This window comes from Triturus cristatus, chromosome 4_2 (genome assembly GCF_964204655.1).
Source record: "Triturus cristatus chromosome 4_2, aTriCri1.1, whole genome shotgun sequence".
Classification (NCBI taxonomy): Eukaryota; Metazoa; Chordata; class Amphibia; order Caudata; family Salamandridae; genus Triturus; species Triturus cristatus.
Genome location: NC_140586.1, coordinates 510339321 through 510354992, shown reverse-complemented (window position 1 = coordinate 510354992; position 15672 = coordinate 510339321). Strand labels below are relative to the sequence as shown.

At 43.5% G+C, this 15672-nt stretch overlaps 1 protein-coding gene and 1 long non-coding RNA gene across 3 annotated transcripts in view; one reads left to right on the top strand and one right to left on the bottom strand.

Annotated features, from left to right (window-relative positions):
- LOC146834637 (vitellogenin-A2-like) overlaps positions 1 to 15672 on the bottom strand; it is a 97935-nt gene that overhangs the window by 27390 nt on the left and 54873 nt on the right. For both annotated transcript variants that reach the window (XM_085602106.1, XM_085602107.1), the window contains exons 25-27: positions 5046 to 5141; positions 3116 to 3328; positions 118 to 260 (exon numbers count right to left, since the gene is read on the bottom strand). In XM_085602106.1, the coding sequence (XP_085458232.1) occupies positions 118 to 260; positions 3116 to 3328; positions 5046 to 5141 (452 nt within the window). The remainder of the gene's footprint in view (positions 1 to 117; positions 261 to 3115; positions 3329 to 5045; positions 5142 to 15672) is intronic.
- The window catches only part of LOC146834638 (uncharacterized), a 135868-nt gene that overhangs the window by 94970 nt on the left and 25226 nt on the right, over positions 1 to 15672 (top strand). The window lies entirely within an intron of this gene.

The following is a 15672-nucleotide window of genomic DNA, read 5'->3' as shown; positions in this document are numbered from 1 at the left end:
CATGTTTGAGTCAGAATTATGTTCAGACTATACTCTTCCTACACTAATTACTTAGTAAACGAGCACATTTTTGCCGCATTTAATTATAAATGATTAAAGCAAGCAATGAAGTCTTACCACTGCTGAGCATCTCTGAGCTTTGAAGGAATTCGTGGCCACTCTAGCTTTATCCTCAGGCCAGGCTGGCTACCAAAGTGACCCATTTCAGCCTTAGCTGTTACTTTGTAATCTTGACAATTGCGCCCCCATTTCAAATGAGCCTGAAACAGACAGAAAATAAGTCCATGGCAATTGGATTATTTTTTGTAGTAATTCATCAAATCATTCTGTACGCATAGTTTAACTTTTTAACATGCTGAATCCAATAGGAAAATACTTAAGTGCCCACACCTGTCTTGCATTGCTGATGTGCTTGACGTTTGGTAAATTATTGCACTGGTGGTTAATATCTAAATCAGCTGAACTCATGGTATTTTAATGTATTATTATGTAAGGTACATTTTTAGGTACTCATGTACCAAACAGCCTATTTATGCTTACTTTGTTTTTAATACTTTGCATAGTTATATATATTTCTTCACCTCGTTCCACCATTGCTCCTTTATGTGAGGTTTTGGTCTCTTCCAACACATTATTACTTCCTTTGAAATTGTTATCAAGTAGTTTATGAATTTGAGAGCTGATTTCATTTGATTTTGAGCTCCAGACTAGTAGTGCAAGATTGGGATGTCTGCAGACTTCCTTTGATAACCTCTGTTGAGAATGGACATCATGCTACAAATGAACCTGCGTACTTGGCATTGGGCAAATGAACAAGTAATGCTTCTCCCATCTTTTCATGATTGCTATCCTGTCATAGCAAATTAATCGTATGGCTTAACAAAGCAATATACCCTCTTTAAATTTGCAAGATGGAGTATCTGTTAAATTATGCTATTTTTAACAGTCCAGTATTGTGGCGTGAGACCTAGACCTGAAATCACTGCACCATTTACCAATAATATTTAGATCTCTAATCTTTCTTAATACTTGAAAAAGTAAGCCTCGCCTCTTTTTATGACTGAATTACCCATTTATAAATCAGTGTCAGTACTTCAAAGTTGTTCTGTTTTTGAGAGTGACCCCAACATATCCCGATCCTCTAGGAGATTAGCTTAGTTATTGAGCACCCTCAAAAGTAATTCAAGGCTGAGGGGTAATATGCTTCACAGAGTGCTGGTAATTCTTTGTGACATAGCTCCATAAAAATCGTGAGGACACTTGGATTTTTCCAAACTTGTGTGTAAATATGAAGACAAAGAAATTTCATGGAAACTTACTACCAGACACTGTGGATGATCAAAAATATCTTGTAACAAACCTTTTTAACCACTTAGAATGGGAAGATCACAAGAAATTACAAGGGTGCACATCTGTATAAATCTTAGACATTTATTGAGTTAAATTATACACTTGGTTCCAGTGCAGGGCTGATGAATGACCTCTGATGATTTTTCTATGATGCTCAAATGTGAAGCCTAAAGTTAGATCACGAAGATCCATCATCCCTTACATAAGGACTTGCAAATTTGTTGTTTTACTTGCGAAGACCCTATGTAAACCTGCATAATACTGATTGCATCAGAGAGAAATATGATACTAGTACTTACGAAAGCGGGACTTATTATTAGAAATTTAATTCAGTCTTTTACAACATTTATAATCTTCAAAAAATTGCAAGATGGTTTGTGCTCATCACTTTCGAACCCAAAGTGGCTTAAGTTCTTTTCAGAAGGAGGTAATTTAGTCCTTAGAAGTTGTTGTAGGTATGCAAATAAACACATTCCAAAAGGAGACATTTGAAGGTTTTCCCACTTCTTTAAGTCAACTTTCACTTTTAATAGTATTTTCTCATAGTTTTCTTAAAGGCTTGAAGTGACCTAACCCCAAATACCCAAAGAACGTGTTTACATTGAATCTCTCTCCCGATTTTATTCCATTCTTGCTGGTTTGCGCTTACTCTTGTACACTATTTGTCATAACCATATGTTGCTTAGTGCATTTGAACTTAGGGATACCTGTGAAACTACGTTGTTGGGTTATCTGTGTATAGAGTCAAGTTAATAGAGAACCCGCTCGATCGAAGAACTTGGGCCACTATTAAATAAAATCAAGAACAGGGGTAAACCTTGCCTTGATCGCACATTATCGCTGTTTTGTAACAATGCATTGTGGTGCAGTCAACAAGGGTACTTGGTTGCTTATTAAACATCCTCATTCTTGTGTTTTATTTGGCTATAACCCATCATTCTCATTGACTCTCAGAGAAAGGCCCCCTCCAGTCTGCGAACCCTTTTTTTACCCTATTAAACTAACTTCAATGAATCTGACATATTCCCAGAAAGCAACATCATAGAATAAGCACAGAATTTGCTTTGATTAAATATGTCGTAATGGAGGATAAATATCTCTGTGCTCATGCTTTTAAGAATGATATTTGAAAGTAAGAGTTTCTTAATTTTAGTTCCTTGCCCTATTTTAGAAAGAATGTAAATTTGCCATATCTCTGCTATTGGGAGTTTCAATTGTTTTTCCAAATTTCTTTATCCGACAGATACAATACTGCAAGAAGTGTACTCTCGAAAGCTTATAAAATTCACTGGACAAGCCATAAATGATTGTCACAGTCATGTTTTTGGATTAGAAAATAAGCTTTGTATATCTAAGTTAGATAATGGTCTTCAAAGCCTTCTGCTTTACATTTAAAAAGGGTCCAATAAGGGTCGAGATCACCTACCTATTCAGCTTCTGTTGGAAACACACAAACTCATAACAAATATTTTGGTCAGAGACTGCAGTATATCCTCAGAATGGATTTCTAAACTCTTTGGCTTTGCATCAGTAGCTCAAGAGTCCATTTGCACATTAATTTGTGTCACGATTCCTTTATTCAAAATGTTCAGTATTGGATTTGTAAGGTTTTTAATGGGGTTTCAGTTTCTAAGAATAACCATTTTTTACTTTCCCTGTTCAATCGCCTCAAGTAGTGGCATGACATTATAACACAGTATATAAAGCTTAGTGAAATCATGCTTAAAGTGGCTTTGCCTTTTCACCTGAGTTTGTTGTGCCTCACCTGTGCCTCATGAGAGTTGACAATGACAGCATTTGCACAAGCGCGCCATCTGCTGGAGCCGGTGATTTCGACTGCATAGGCCTGGATCTGGGGCTTAGAGGCATGGTAGTCAGCATACACGATCACCTGGTATCCTTGTTTCTTGTTGTCGTTTCTCACAGCTTGAGCAGTAACTGCCAGACATGGGGGCTTGTTGTCTCCCATAAAGTGTGGCTAGAACAAAGGGGAAAACATGGCAAAATATAGTTAAAATTAAGCTTAACTTAAGTCACTGGAAACCAAAGAAAAACAGCATCTGTTGCAGAAGATTCTGCATTGCTGTAGTTGTTGGATATATTTTAACATCAGCGTGATATGCCCAGGAGAAAAGCTTTTATAGAAAAGATCCTGTCTTTGCTAGTTTACCTGTCAATGTAGGAGAGTGGTGATAGTGTTTGCCTGGAGTGTACCCATATTTTTAGGTGCATGGGGGTCTATATTGTCTCTCTTTTAGACAGTAAGAGGAAGCTGATGTGCCACACCTTGGTGGCATCTGCTCAATTCGATTAGTGCTTTTGCCGCCCAACTATGTCATTAAGAAAAAAGAGATTTTGAATTGAAATCCTCTAACTTTTTTCTGCTGTCAATGGATTCAAAATCAAAAACTTAGGAGGATTTGTTTTCACATTAACATACCAAAGACAAGTGGGTTTGTGTTGAGTACCGCTGTACCGACTTAGTTTGTTGCTGTTATATCAAAATCTGATGACTGAGAAGCTGCTTGCAATGACCTGCAGAAAAGTCCTTTATATCTACACCCAGGGAGATAGCCCCTATGAAGAGATGCTGGAGTAAAATATCTCCGACGTTTGAGGAATATGTGAACTAGGTCCACAGGTCAATGGACACATGGATTATGGTGGCTCCTTCATCTACATTACGTAATGACTGCTGATTAATATTCAATTTCGAATGGACATGGACTGTGACGATTTCATAAATATACTTGCAGCTTTTGAGTAATAATTGAGGTGGAAACATTAAACGGATCTTTGGAGTGGGCCTAGGGATATGGCGTGTGTCATTGTAAATAGTTTTCATTAGACATCATTTATAGGGCCCTGAAGAAGCCCTTTGTGATGGGCGAAACACATTCACTGCGCCTGTTTATTTATTCCAGAAGAAAATGAATAAATAATTTCCTGTTTACATTGGGAACCATGGAAATTGGAATTTTTTTAATTTGAAATTTCTTAACTGTAGTATTATTATATTGCCTCTCATCCTGTTCCTAAATTTGTATTTAATTCATGGCCTTGTGGCGGCTATCCATTAGAGGTGGGCAATACATAATTTGTGGTGACTTGTATTTGACTATACTGGGTGGTGCAGTAGTGTGTGCCTAGCTGCCATTCTTTGTTCTCAGATAGCCCCTTACTTGGGTTTAATGCACCTGGCATTGCAATGTATTAATTGTAGTTAGAGTCATTATCTAAGATCATCTTTTCCTTATTCCTACATATTTCTAAATCCTTCTGTAATATCGAACATCTAAAGATTTGAAGCACTTAATGCACATTTTTATAAATGTTTTTACATCTTTGTGTAAAGTATGTCGAGACATTTACTCATGCTTGACAATACACATTCTTTTGCCAATCCTATAGCAGATACATCTAGGTATGGGTCAAGAATCCATATATTGTGACTACAGAAATGTCTATAACATAGTGTAGGCTTGAGTATGGTCTTGCAGTTCATGCAATCATAGGAGCAGGAGCAGGTTGCAATGTTAGTACAATGATAAACAGGAGAGCACAAAAGAAACACCTTAGAGGTGGTTACCCTAGCAGGAAAATCACACACTAGTCCTCATTAGGTAAGAGAAGTTCAAATTCTACTAATCTGGGGCTCCTCAAAGGAAGCATTTCTGTGTGAATGTTGCACTTACCATGTGCTGAGTTTTATGTGCAGAGGAAGCACTTCTGCTGCTTGAAGAGCTCGATTTTGAGGAAGAACTGCTGCTGGAAGATTTTCTGTTAGGAATCTGTAAAATTGAAGGATGGTGGTGAGTAGATACTTCTTGCATGAAAATGGAAGAAGGAAAAACATTCAAATTGGGGGCACAGATTAGAAAATGCCAAATGTCTGTAGACCTGCGCTAGGCAGCTTTATCAATGTTGCTTCTATTGCGAACAAATGTTGCAGTCAGTCAGCTTAAGCCTTCCTCTTGAATCGCATGGAAAATATGGAAAGGCAGCTTAGATGTGCTGATAAACCTGAGGTCAGAAGAATCTGACCAATCCCATTGCATTATTGTGAGCCTGATTACGAGTTCGGCGATTTTACAGACATCCCGCTGCGGCAGCGGGACCAAGCACTCCGCTGAGCAGCTGGCCTCCCTGCCTGCTGTATTAGGAGTTTCCCATCAGGCTGGTGGGTGAACGGCAGCAGAGTAATGACGGTGGTACCCTTCATGCAGGAAACGAGCCGGAGGATATTTATGTTGCATGCACTGCTGACTGCTGGACACATCCGGAACGTGATACCAACCAGTCGAGCGTATGTGTGCTTTTCAATTCCGCCTGCTTTTTGGCATTGCGTTGCCCGACATAAAGGTACTGTAGCGTATTCCATGTGAACCAGTGACATTTCACATGGGCACCATCATCCTCCGCTAAATTAACGTGCTACTTAAAATGCCTTTCCGCCAACTCTTGCATGCCCGTGTGCCCACCATTAAAAAGTCAACGGATAGGTAGTGTGTGAAAAGCCCGGCAGAAACAATGCCTGGGCCACTTCTATGGGCCACCTCTGACTCGCCGCCGCAGCCGCAGACATGTCGGCGGTGGCGGCAGTCTTGAGGCAGTCTCCCTGCTCTGATCGAAATCCAGCGGTCAGACTTCCAGGGAAGCGGGCTGTCAAACTGCTAAAAAGGTTCCCTTACTGCCAAACTCGTAATCAGCCCCTAAGTTTTCAAATCTCTTCTGCCATCTAGAGCATGTCCCTAAATCTGTAGGCTGTCTGAGGATTGTACACTTTAGAATACAGTGGTCCACATATTAACAATTATGATATAGAACCCTGGAGCTATTTCTGCTTATCCCCTTAGAGCACGTGTTTTAGTAGGGAAAATCCCACTCTTCCAAAGCAGAATTGTTGCTTGGTGTTGCAGGATAGTTCGAAATATTATGTCAGAAACCATCTGGTTTTCTAAAGACTTTCATGAGAATATGTACTTAAAATGATATAAAAGTACTTCGAGATAATTAGATGAGAAATGAAACATAAAGCACTAGACTTACGAAAAAACTGTAAATTATTTCATGATCAACATCAATGTAAAAAAAGTAGGAGAGACTGTCTTATATACAACAAGAACTCAAACAGGAACACATGACTACCCCTACTGTGTCCTGAAGATTTTTTTTTAATGAAACGCGTTGGCTACACGGCTAGAAGCAATATAGGACATTGCTATCTTCATGATAAATAGACTCCAACACACTGCTTATGCATGATACATGCACGAGCTAGATATGTTTCAATTTTGTTCAGAGGAGGGTGCTGAGATTGTTTGTATAGATGGAAAATTCCACTTCGTATGGCAAGCCCCTCCTTCCAGTCCTTAAGTGGACATATCACTATATTAAACAGTGAAGTAGAAAAGGGCTTGCGAGGTTGGTGTAACTTTATAATCACGTTAAAATCATATCTCCATATGCCCCAGCACCCCTCTTCCCAAGGGTGAAAGATATGTTTTCTTTTCTCGCCCTCTGAAAGTTATTCGTGCCTCTCTAAACTTACATTTGTTTTATACTCACCTCGTCTCTTTCTGCTCTGCTGTTTTCAAGTGTCTGCATCTTTAACTAAAACTATACTAACTATATCTAATCATCACTACACATTCAGCCGTTCTATAGTCATTATTTTTAATAATATTTTTCTTGATATTTCTACAACCATTACCAGGCAGTTCTTATAATAATGGGATGCTGCATTTAACATATGTTATTGGTGATTAAGATATACACCCAAGTGGAAATTCATATAGATGAGACCCTAATGATTTCTTCTGGATCTGATCGTTTGCATACGGGTTTTGGGCATCTAATGAACTGTACTGTGGACAATTCTAAATGCATCTTGAGACTAATAACTGGTGCTTGGTGAGCCCTTTAGGTTCAGTTGCTATTTGTATTTAATCAGTTGGATTTGCCCTAGACATGCAAGGCTTATAGTCTAAAACCCTAAACCTACACCTGGATGCAATAAATGGGAGTGGCCATCAGGTATTTCCATTAAGTTATGATTCTATCATGCACAGAATGGCATGATGATTTTAGTCATTTTTAAATGAAGGGATAGGCTTCTTGGTGTGTATGAGTCTTTGCTTTTTCAGCTCACTGCTGGCCAGGGTGAAAATAAAAGTGTGCATCTGATGTAGCGCTTAGAAGGTTGAAAATCGTAGGGGTGCGTTATATTCACTGTTAGTCGGCACCCGCATATAATCAAATGTGTACTCAGGTATTTTTGTGTGCAATGTATTAAGAATTGTATAACCTATGTCGATTTCAATAGAAGTGTTAGCCATGTACAAGCATATTGTGTATATATTGAAGCAATGCATAGAGCTTAGTCCTTTTGAACAATGTGATGTTAAACGTGTAGATTAGAATTCGTGTCTGTAGACTGTTTAGTTTGACCACACATGAAAGAAAGACGTAAATGTCAATACTGTGATTTAAACCTGCTTGTGTAACCGAAGTAGTGGCCAGAATTCGCATATATCGTTGAGGCGAAAGGCCTGGTATTTTCTTATGTTAGCCAAGGGCAATAGGCCAAAAAGGATTTATTCCAGTAGAGGTTTTAGGCTGTAGTAAATTGCAAGTTAAAAGATGTGAAGTATGTCTGCCTTGCATGATCTCACCCCAGGTGCAAGGACAGTTGCTCGTTAGTAGAGAAGCTCTTTGTTCACAAATTGACTTATGTAGTAAAAGCCAGACATGGGAGTGCATTGGAATGTGCCAATCGTAACTCCTAGTGCGGATGGCGTCTGGGACTCAAGGCCAAGCGATGGACGATGGAACTGGACAGCGCTCTGTGGAAAATTACTGAAAGTCGACCCCGCAGAAGAGGAGGCGCAAAGGGCGTGTTCTGAGATTTGGGGTTCTGTATTAGGGACAGCGCCCCGAGGGTGGAGGCAGATCAGAGCAGCCCAGGGCAGAGGAAGGCTAGGCGAAGAGATAGAGGGGGCAAATTAGACCAAGCTCTCTAAGTGAAGACTTCTTAGGAAGTTTCACTCTGACACCTTTTATTCGATTGAGGGTCTCATGGGATTGCTAAGTAGGGATGTCATCTAGTGCAGAGTAGGGACAGAGATGGTATGGTTCAGTGTCCCTAGTATCGACATTTGCTTGGTGGTTTTCTACCTCATGCTTTTAGAGATTGTGCTTTTAGTTATTTTTAGCCGTATGCGGATTCTTCGTAGAGTAGCATTTGTGTTAGTGCCTATGTACTTGTTGTGCCTCGTACTGAGGACTCTGTATCTCCAAATCTTTATGCTGATAATAAAAACCAGAGAGCCAAGAGATTAAGTCTCGAGTCCTTGATTATGGCAATTTGTGGACAGTAATTTTGATAATTGTGTTTATTCCCTCTACGCTATTGGGCAAGTAAAAAGTTCCATCCGACCAGAGTGGGTTCTAGTAGATAATTGCCAGATACTAAAATGGGCCGGAGCAGTTGGTAGCAGAAACGGATGGTTACTTCCGATAGCGAGGGACGATTAGATTAGATAAGGATAAGTGATCCTCGAGGCCCAAAAGACGATAAGTGATGCCGAATCATCAGATGGCGAGCAGCAGACGGCAGCAGATGAGCATCGACGGCGAGTAGCAGCGCGGCCGAAAGCAGCAGTTCCAGGAGTGAGTATGAAAATGAGATGTTGTAGATTGCGGTGTTGATTTGTTGTGTGATGTCTTGCGGAGTTGATGTGTATGTCGTGTGATTGTGAGATCAGGCTGTGAGCGCGCGCAGCCCGGGAATTGTGGTGTAGAAGACACCTGAGATAGATTTTTGTTGACCACTCAAAGGAGATCGTGAGGTACCATCGATCACCTGGACCGAGATAGGGGGAGCGAACGTGTGTGTGTATGGCAACTTAACGCTGGTCGTGGGCTGCTGTGTGCGGATCGGAGTGTTAGTAACCTATCAGTGGCGATCTGTCTGGCCGGACGGGGGCAGACGGGCGCCAAACGAGGTCAACAAGGTCGAGAGACTGTGGACGAACAGTCAGAGGCTGTGGACGGACAGCCAGAGAAGTAACTTAATTGGTTATTTCAGTGTATGAATGGGACGAGAGCAAGCGTGAAACGTGTTTGGGGAAGGGAACTGCTGCGAACAGAGGAAGGTGACGTCAGAGGGTGTCGCGCTGTGATAGGCCGGTTGGTGTGAGTCGCGCTGTTATTGGAGGATTTAGGAATAAGAAGTAAACAGAGCGTGAGATCGAATTCGCGCATCATGAAGTGTCTCAGGGTTTTGCGAGAATTGTGTAGAGGCGATAAACATGTGGTTGTGCGAGAGGGAGAAGAAGCCCCTCCCGAGGACACCCCAGCACATTATATGGCAAAGAATGTGGGGTTACATACTATAGTTTGGATTGAGAATTGGCACAAGATTACACAAGGTGAAGGGGAATTAGCTTTCCCGAGGTATGGCTCATTTAGACTAGCAGTGCTGTACCAACTGAAGATGGTGATGGGGTCCTTAAGAGCCTTGCCAAGACCGGCGCAGTTCGAAGCATTACATGCGTGGATTAGAGCAGCGCATGATAAGGAAAAGGGAAGAAGTCAGGAGAGGATGAGGAAGTCGATTAGAGCATTTCAGGATGCCAAGTGGGATGCAGCGGAGAAAAGATGGAGAGTGCAGACAATTGAGGAAGAGAAATTGTATCCCTTGCTGATAGACTCGACCGGGATAAGGCATGTGAAAGCACAGGAAGAGGAGAGTGACTCCGATGATGGGGTATTGCAAAGACTGTTAGACGAGAGACCACCTCCTTATAATCCAGATGAAGGGGATGATAGGTGGGGTGAGAGGGGAGAAACTAGAAGGGTAACGATCCAACCCGAGACCCGAGTAGAAGGGTTGGTTTCGTTTGAAACAGCGAGGTCACAGGGTCAGTCTGAGGCTAGTGGGAGGATTGAAAGAGAGATGAGGTTACCGGATGCATTAAGGGTACCGGTCACCATTGGACCGATTGTGTCGATATACAGTCCGGAATCAGAGGAAAGAGAGAGGTCAGAACGAGTGGCAGAAAGAACGAGGAGAGAAAGCGGGGAAAGTGGGTTGGAAGGGGCAACGGCCCGACCTCCAAGCCCTGTCCAATGGAGTACGCCATTGGCAGCAGTGTCAGATACATCTAGGGGCGAAGAGGACCAGAGATCGGAGAGGCCGAGGACTCTGATGGAGTCGAGATCAGATTTAAGGTCATGGGTACCGCCAGAGAGGCACCGGAGCTGGAATATGGGCCAAGCGGGGAAAGCTCAAGACGGCTTTAAGAGTCGTTCTGCTCCCATAGAAACACCAGAAGAGAGGAGAGAGAAGGAACCAGAATGCGAATATGATGAGGGACGTGGAGCAAGTTGTCAGGTGTTGAAAGGAGCCTTGAAGGCAGGGATGATAGACATAGTAAGGCTCAAGGCAGAGGTGGATGAAATTATATATGGAAGTCTACCTCTTGAGAGGATAGTATCTTACAATCCGGATGAGCTGTTTTTCGTGGCGAAAGATGTGGCGCGGAAAGCACGAATGGCACACGAGAAATTGAGGGGATTGGCGAAGGAATATGATGTGGATCTATCCCGGACTAGGGTGTTGCAAGGAAGTCATAGGATGCATTATACTGAACGAGAGTTGGAGGAGAAGAGGGTTGTTGGATTGAGGTCACATGCCAGAGAACTGGTCCTAGCCATGCGGCCATGGTTGACGCTGGATAAATGGGAAGAGAAATGGTCTAAGAAAAAGACCTCTAGGGGAGCGGAAGGAGGGACCCCGGCTGAAGGATTGTTACTAGCAAAGACCTTTCCCCTGAGGGAAGTGGCGAATGGAGGGTATGTGCATGTACCATGGAGCAGGGGGGATTTGGCATCATTTACGAATGATTTTCCCAGGCTCAGGGAGAAGCCTGCAGAGTGGTACAAGCAAGTTGAGCGTTTTGTTAAGATTTCGAAGGTATTGTGGATAGACCTGAACACCTTATTTGATATTGTGGTTCCAGGAGATCTGTGGAACGCATGTAAAATTGCTGTTGATTGGCCGGACTATGAGCCTGAGAGGAATATGATTACAAATGGTCCGTCGCCTGCGGTGATGAGGCTGTATGAGAAAGTAATTACCTGGTTGAAATCAAAGGTTTCACCCCAAGACATTGATTGGGTGAAAATAGACAGGACGGTGCAGGAGTCTAAGGAGACAGTACATGAGTTTTATGAGAGACTTTTGAAGGCTTTTAAGCAGTACAGTGGCCTAGATGAGCTGGAAACGAAAGATATGGGACAGTTTGTGTCTAAGTTCGTGTTGGGTTTGAAGCCCGAGGTTAGTCTCATGATACAGCAGCACTTAATTTGTTGGCAGAATAAGCCCGTAGATGAAATCTTGCGGTACGCCAGGTACTGCACGGATGAGATTGAGTCGAAACACAAGAAGATGAAGGATAACCTATTGCTCATTCAGATGCAAGCTGCTCAGGGACCGCCGAATGGGGGTCCAGTGGTGAGGAGACAGGGAAACTATCAGACAGGGAATCAGAACGTGCAGGGTCAAGGAAGGCCGAGGCCCGTAGACCCTAGGACAGGCATAGATGTAGCAATATTGAAAAAGACGACAGCTTGTCACCAGTGTCATCAGGTGGGGCACTGGAGGCGCGAGTGTCCCTTGAACCCCTATAATCAGCCACAGATGGAGGGAGGAATGGGTCAGGTCCCTGGGGCGGAACAGGTACAGACGGTGACTGTACCGAGAATGATGCAAGGGGGGACCGGCATCTCGCAAGTGCAGGTTCCCCAGCCACCCAGAATACAGAACATACAGCAGGGAGCTCGAACTTATTTACAGATGCCCATGTTTGAAGTAAGCGAGGAGAAAGATGTGGATTTGCTGGCCCAGTTAAGTTTAGGCCAGGATGATGATTGCATACTTAGGGCCATTCTAGAGGTGGATCAGAGAGGACCCTTTGTGGAAGCAGAACTTAATGGACACCCTACTACCTTTTTGGTAGATACGGGGGCTACCAGGTCAACTATAAGATCAGCAGTAGTTCCGGGGGTAGCCCTTTCTGGAGAAAGCATACAAGTGGTTGGAGTAGCGAACAAAAGGCTAGTTAGCCCTTTGACAGAACCAATTCCAGTCAGGATAGGAAACTTTAGGGATCGACATCAGTTCGTGGTGTGCGATTCTAGCCCTGTTTGTTTGTTGGGAAGAGACTTATTGTGCAAGCTCAATTGCACAATTTACTGTACCCCGAAAGGAGTAGAGGTGCAGACAAGAGATGAGGATGCGACCTTTAAGGTTGCAAATCAGCAGGTGTGCGTGGAAGTGTACCCAGCTTTGACGGTGGAGGAGCTTCCACAGGATTTGAGGGAGTCAGTATCGGCTGACGTGTGGGACCTAAGTGGAGAGGAGATTGGCTTAGTCAGGGGAGTGGAACCAGTGAAGATTCAGGTTAAGCCAAACGCGGAATTCCCGAGAACACCTCAGTATAAATTATCCCCTGAAACGATTGCTGGGATCAAACCTGTGATCGAGTCTATGATTAGGCAGGGAATACTGGTGGAGATTATGGGTAGTCCATGTAATTCGCCCATTATGGGATTGCAGAAACCAAGTGGGAAGTTCAGGATAGTGCAGGACCTGCGGAAAATAAACGACATAGTCGTTCCATGTTGTCCAGTGGTACCGAATCCATCTGTGATACTGTTTCAGATCCCATGTGAAGCTGGATGGTTCACGGTGATTGACTTGTGTCAAGCATTTTTTTCGATTCCCCTACACGAAGAGAGCAGATTTCTTTTTGCATTTAGACTAGAAAATCGGATATTAACGTGGTGTCGTATCCCACAGGGGTATACGGAGAGCCCATCGATTTTTAATCAGCTCTTAAAGAAGAATCTCGAAAGTCTTGTGTTGCCGCGAAATTCTGTTTTGGTGCAATACATTGACGACCTGCTTGTTGCGTCAGAAACAGAAGACGCTTGCAGGACTGATACAATTGCGTTGCTGAACTTCTTGGGAGAAAATGGTCACAAGGTGTCTCCAAGCAAGTTGCAATACTGTTTACCTGAGGTACAGTATTTGGGGCACAGAATTGAAAAGGGTAAAAGGAAGGTGTCTCCGGATCGCATTGATGCGATCCTAAGAATGCCAGTTCCCTCGACCCAGAGGGAAGTTAGAATGTTTTTGGGAATGGTGGGCTATTGCCGCCAGTGGATCCCAAACTTTTCCTTTGAAGCGAAGCCTTTACAGCGGCTGACGCGAAAGGATGTAAGTGATCCGGTACCATGGGACGACGACTGTTTGAAATCATTTCTGAGGCTGAGAGAAGCCTTATGTAGCGCTCCTGTGTTGGGAATGCCGGATTACAACAAGGCATTTGCATTGTTCTGCTGCGAAAGAGAAGGTTGCGCATTAGCAGTGTTAACTCAGAATCATGGAGGTGTCCGTAGACCAGTTGCCTATTTCTCAGCTACTTTAGATCCAGTAGCTTCTGCGTTGCCCGGATGTCTCAGATCCGTTGCAGCAACAGGTGTCAGCATCGAGAGATGTGAGAGCATTGTGATGGGTCATCCTCTTACTGTACATGTGCCACATTCTGTTGAATTGTTAATGACTAGGACTAAAACGCAGCACCTCACGAATAATAGGCTGACTCGGTATGAGCAAGTCATCCTTGCAGCTGATAATGTGACATTGAAGAGGTGTGCTGTTTTAAATCCTGCTACACTGTTACCTGTTCCCAAAGTAGATGATAATGAAGATTGTGAGGACCATGATTGTCTCGACGTTACGGAACTATGCACCAAACCGAGACCTGACATTGTCGATGAACCACTCCCAGTTTCAGATGAGATTTTCTTTGTGGACGGTTCATGTTTAAGAGACAGTGTCGGTCGACTGAGAGCAGCGTTTGCTGTATGCACCATCACGGGTGTGGTTGAGGCCGCTTGTCTAGAAGGAGTACACTCCGCGCAGGTGGCCGAGCTCATTGCTTTGACTCGTGCCTGTTTGGCAGCTGAGAAGATCCGTGTAACGATTTACACGGACAGCCAGTATGGGTTTGGTGTGGTTCATGACTTCGGACAGCTATGGTCCCAGAGAGGGTTTATGACGTCGTCAGGATCACCTATAAGAAATGGTGACCACGTACGAAAATTGCTTGAAGCATTGCAAGGCCCTGATGAAATTGCCGTTGTTAAATGTGCTGCACATACGAAGGGGAATGATTTTGTTTCATTGGGTAACAACTATGCTGATGAAGTAGCTCGGTTTTGTGCAGAGCAGGGATGCAATTTTACGGGGACTCACGTTGAAGAAACTGAGAAGGAATTGGTGTATGATCAAATGTTAGCAATGGCAGACTCTTGGGAGGAACTGAAACAGCTTCAGGAAGGAGTTTCTGATCAGGAGCGAGACAGTTGGATACGAGCTGGATGTGAGAAAGGAGAGGTGGATATATGGGTTTCGAGTGATGGACGAGCAGTGTTGCCGGAGAGTTTGTTGAACCCCATGGCAAAGCTGATACATGGTGCTGTGCACCTTGGGAGAGACGCAATGATGAGAGTGTTTCGTCAGACTTGGTATAACCCGAAGTTTCGGTCAGTGGCTGAAACCGTGTGCCAGAGGTGTGTCACTTGCCAACAGATGAATGTAGGGAAGAGGACAGCTGTGACATTGAGTCACATAGGGAGGTCAGGGGGACCTTTTAATAGGATGCAGCTGGATTTTGTCGAAATGCCGAAGTGTAATGGGTTGAGGTACATATTAGTGATAGTATGTGTCTTTTCCAGGTGGGTGGAGGCATACCCTACACGCAGATGTGACACACTCACGGTAGCAAAACTACTCTTGAGAGAACTCATTCCAAGGTACGGGTTCCCGACGTCCTTTGAATCGGACAGAGGAACTCACTTCCACAGCGAAGTTATGAAGTTGCTTTGTGCTGCCTTAAATATAGATCAGAGGTTACATTGTAGTTATAGGCCCGAAGCTTTAGGGATAGTGGAGCAGGTGAATGGAACTCTGAAGGCTCGAATGGCGAAAGTGTGTTCGTCTACGTCTTTGAAATGGCCTGATGCCTTACCCTTGGTCCTCATGAGCCTTCGAAGTGTGCCTGATAGAAGGACTGGGTTGTCACCCCATGAAATCCTCATGGGAAGAGCGATGCGTTTGCCTGCAATACCTGCTACTGCTCTGATAAATATCACTGATGATATGATCCTGGACTATTGTAAAGGCCTTGCTGACGTGGTCCGTTCTGTGTCTCAGCAGGTGCAGACAGCAACGGTTCCAGCTGCGAGTGA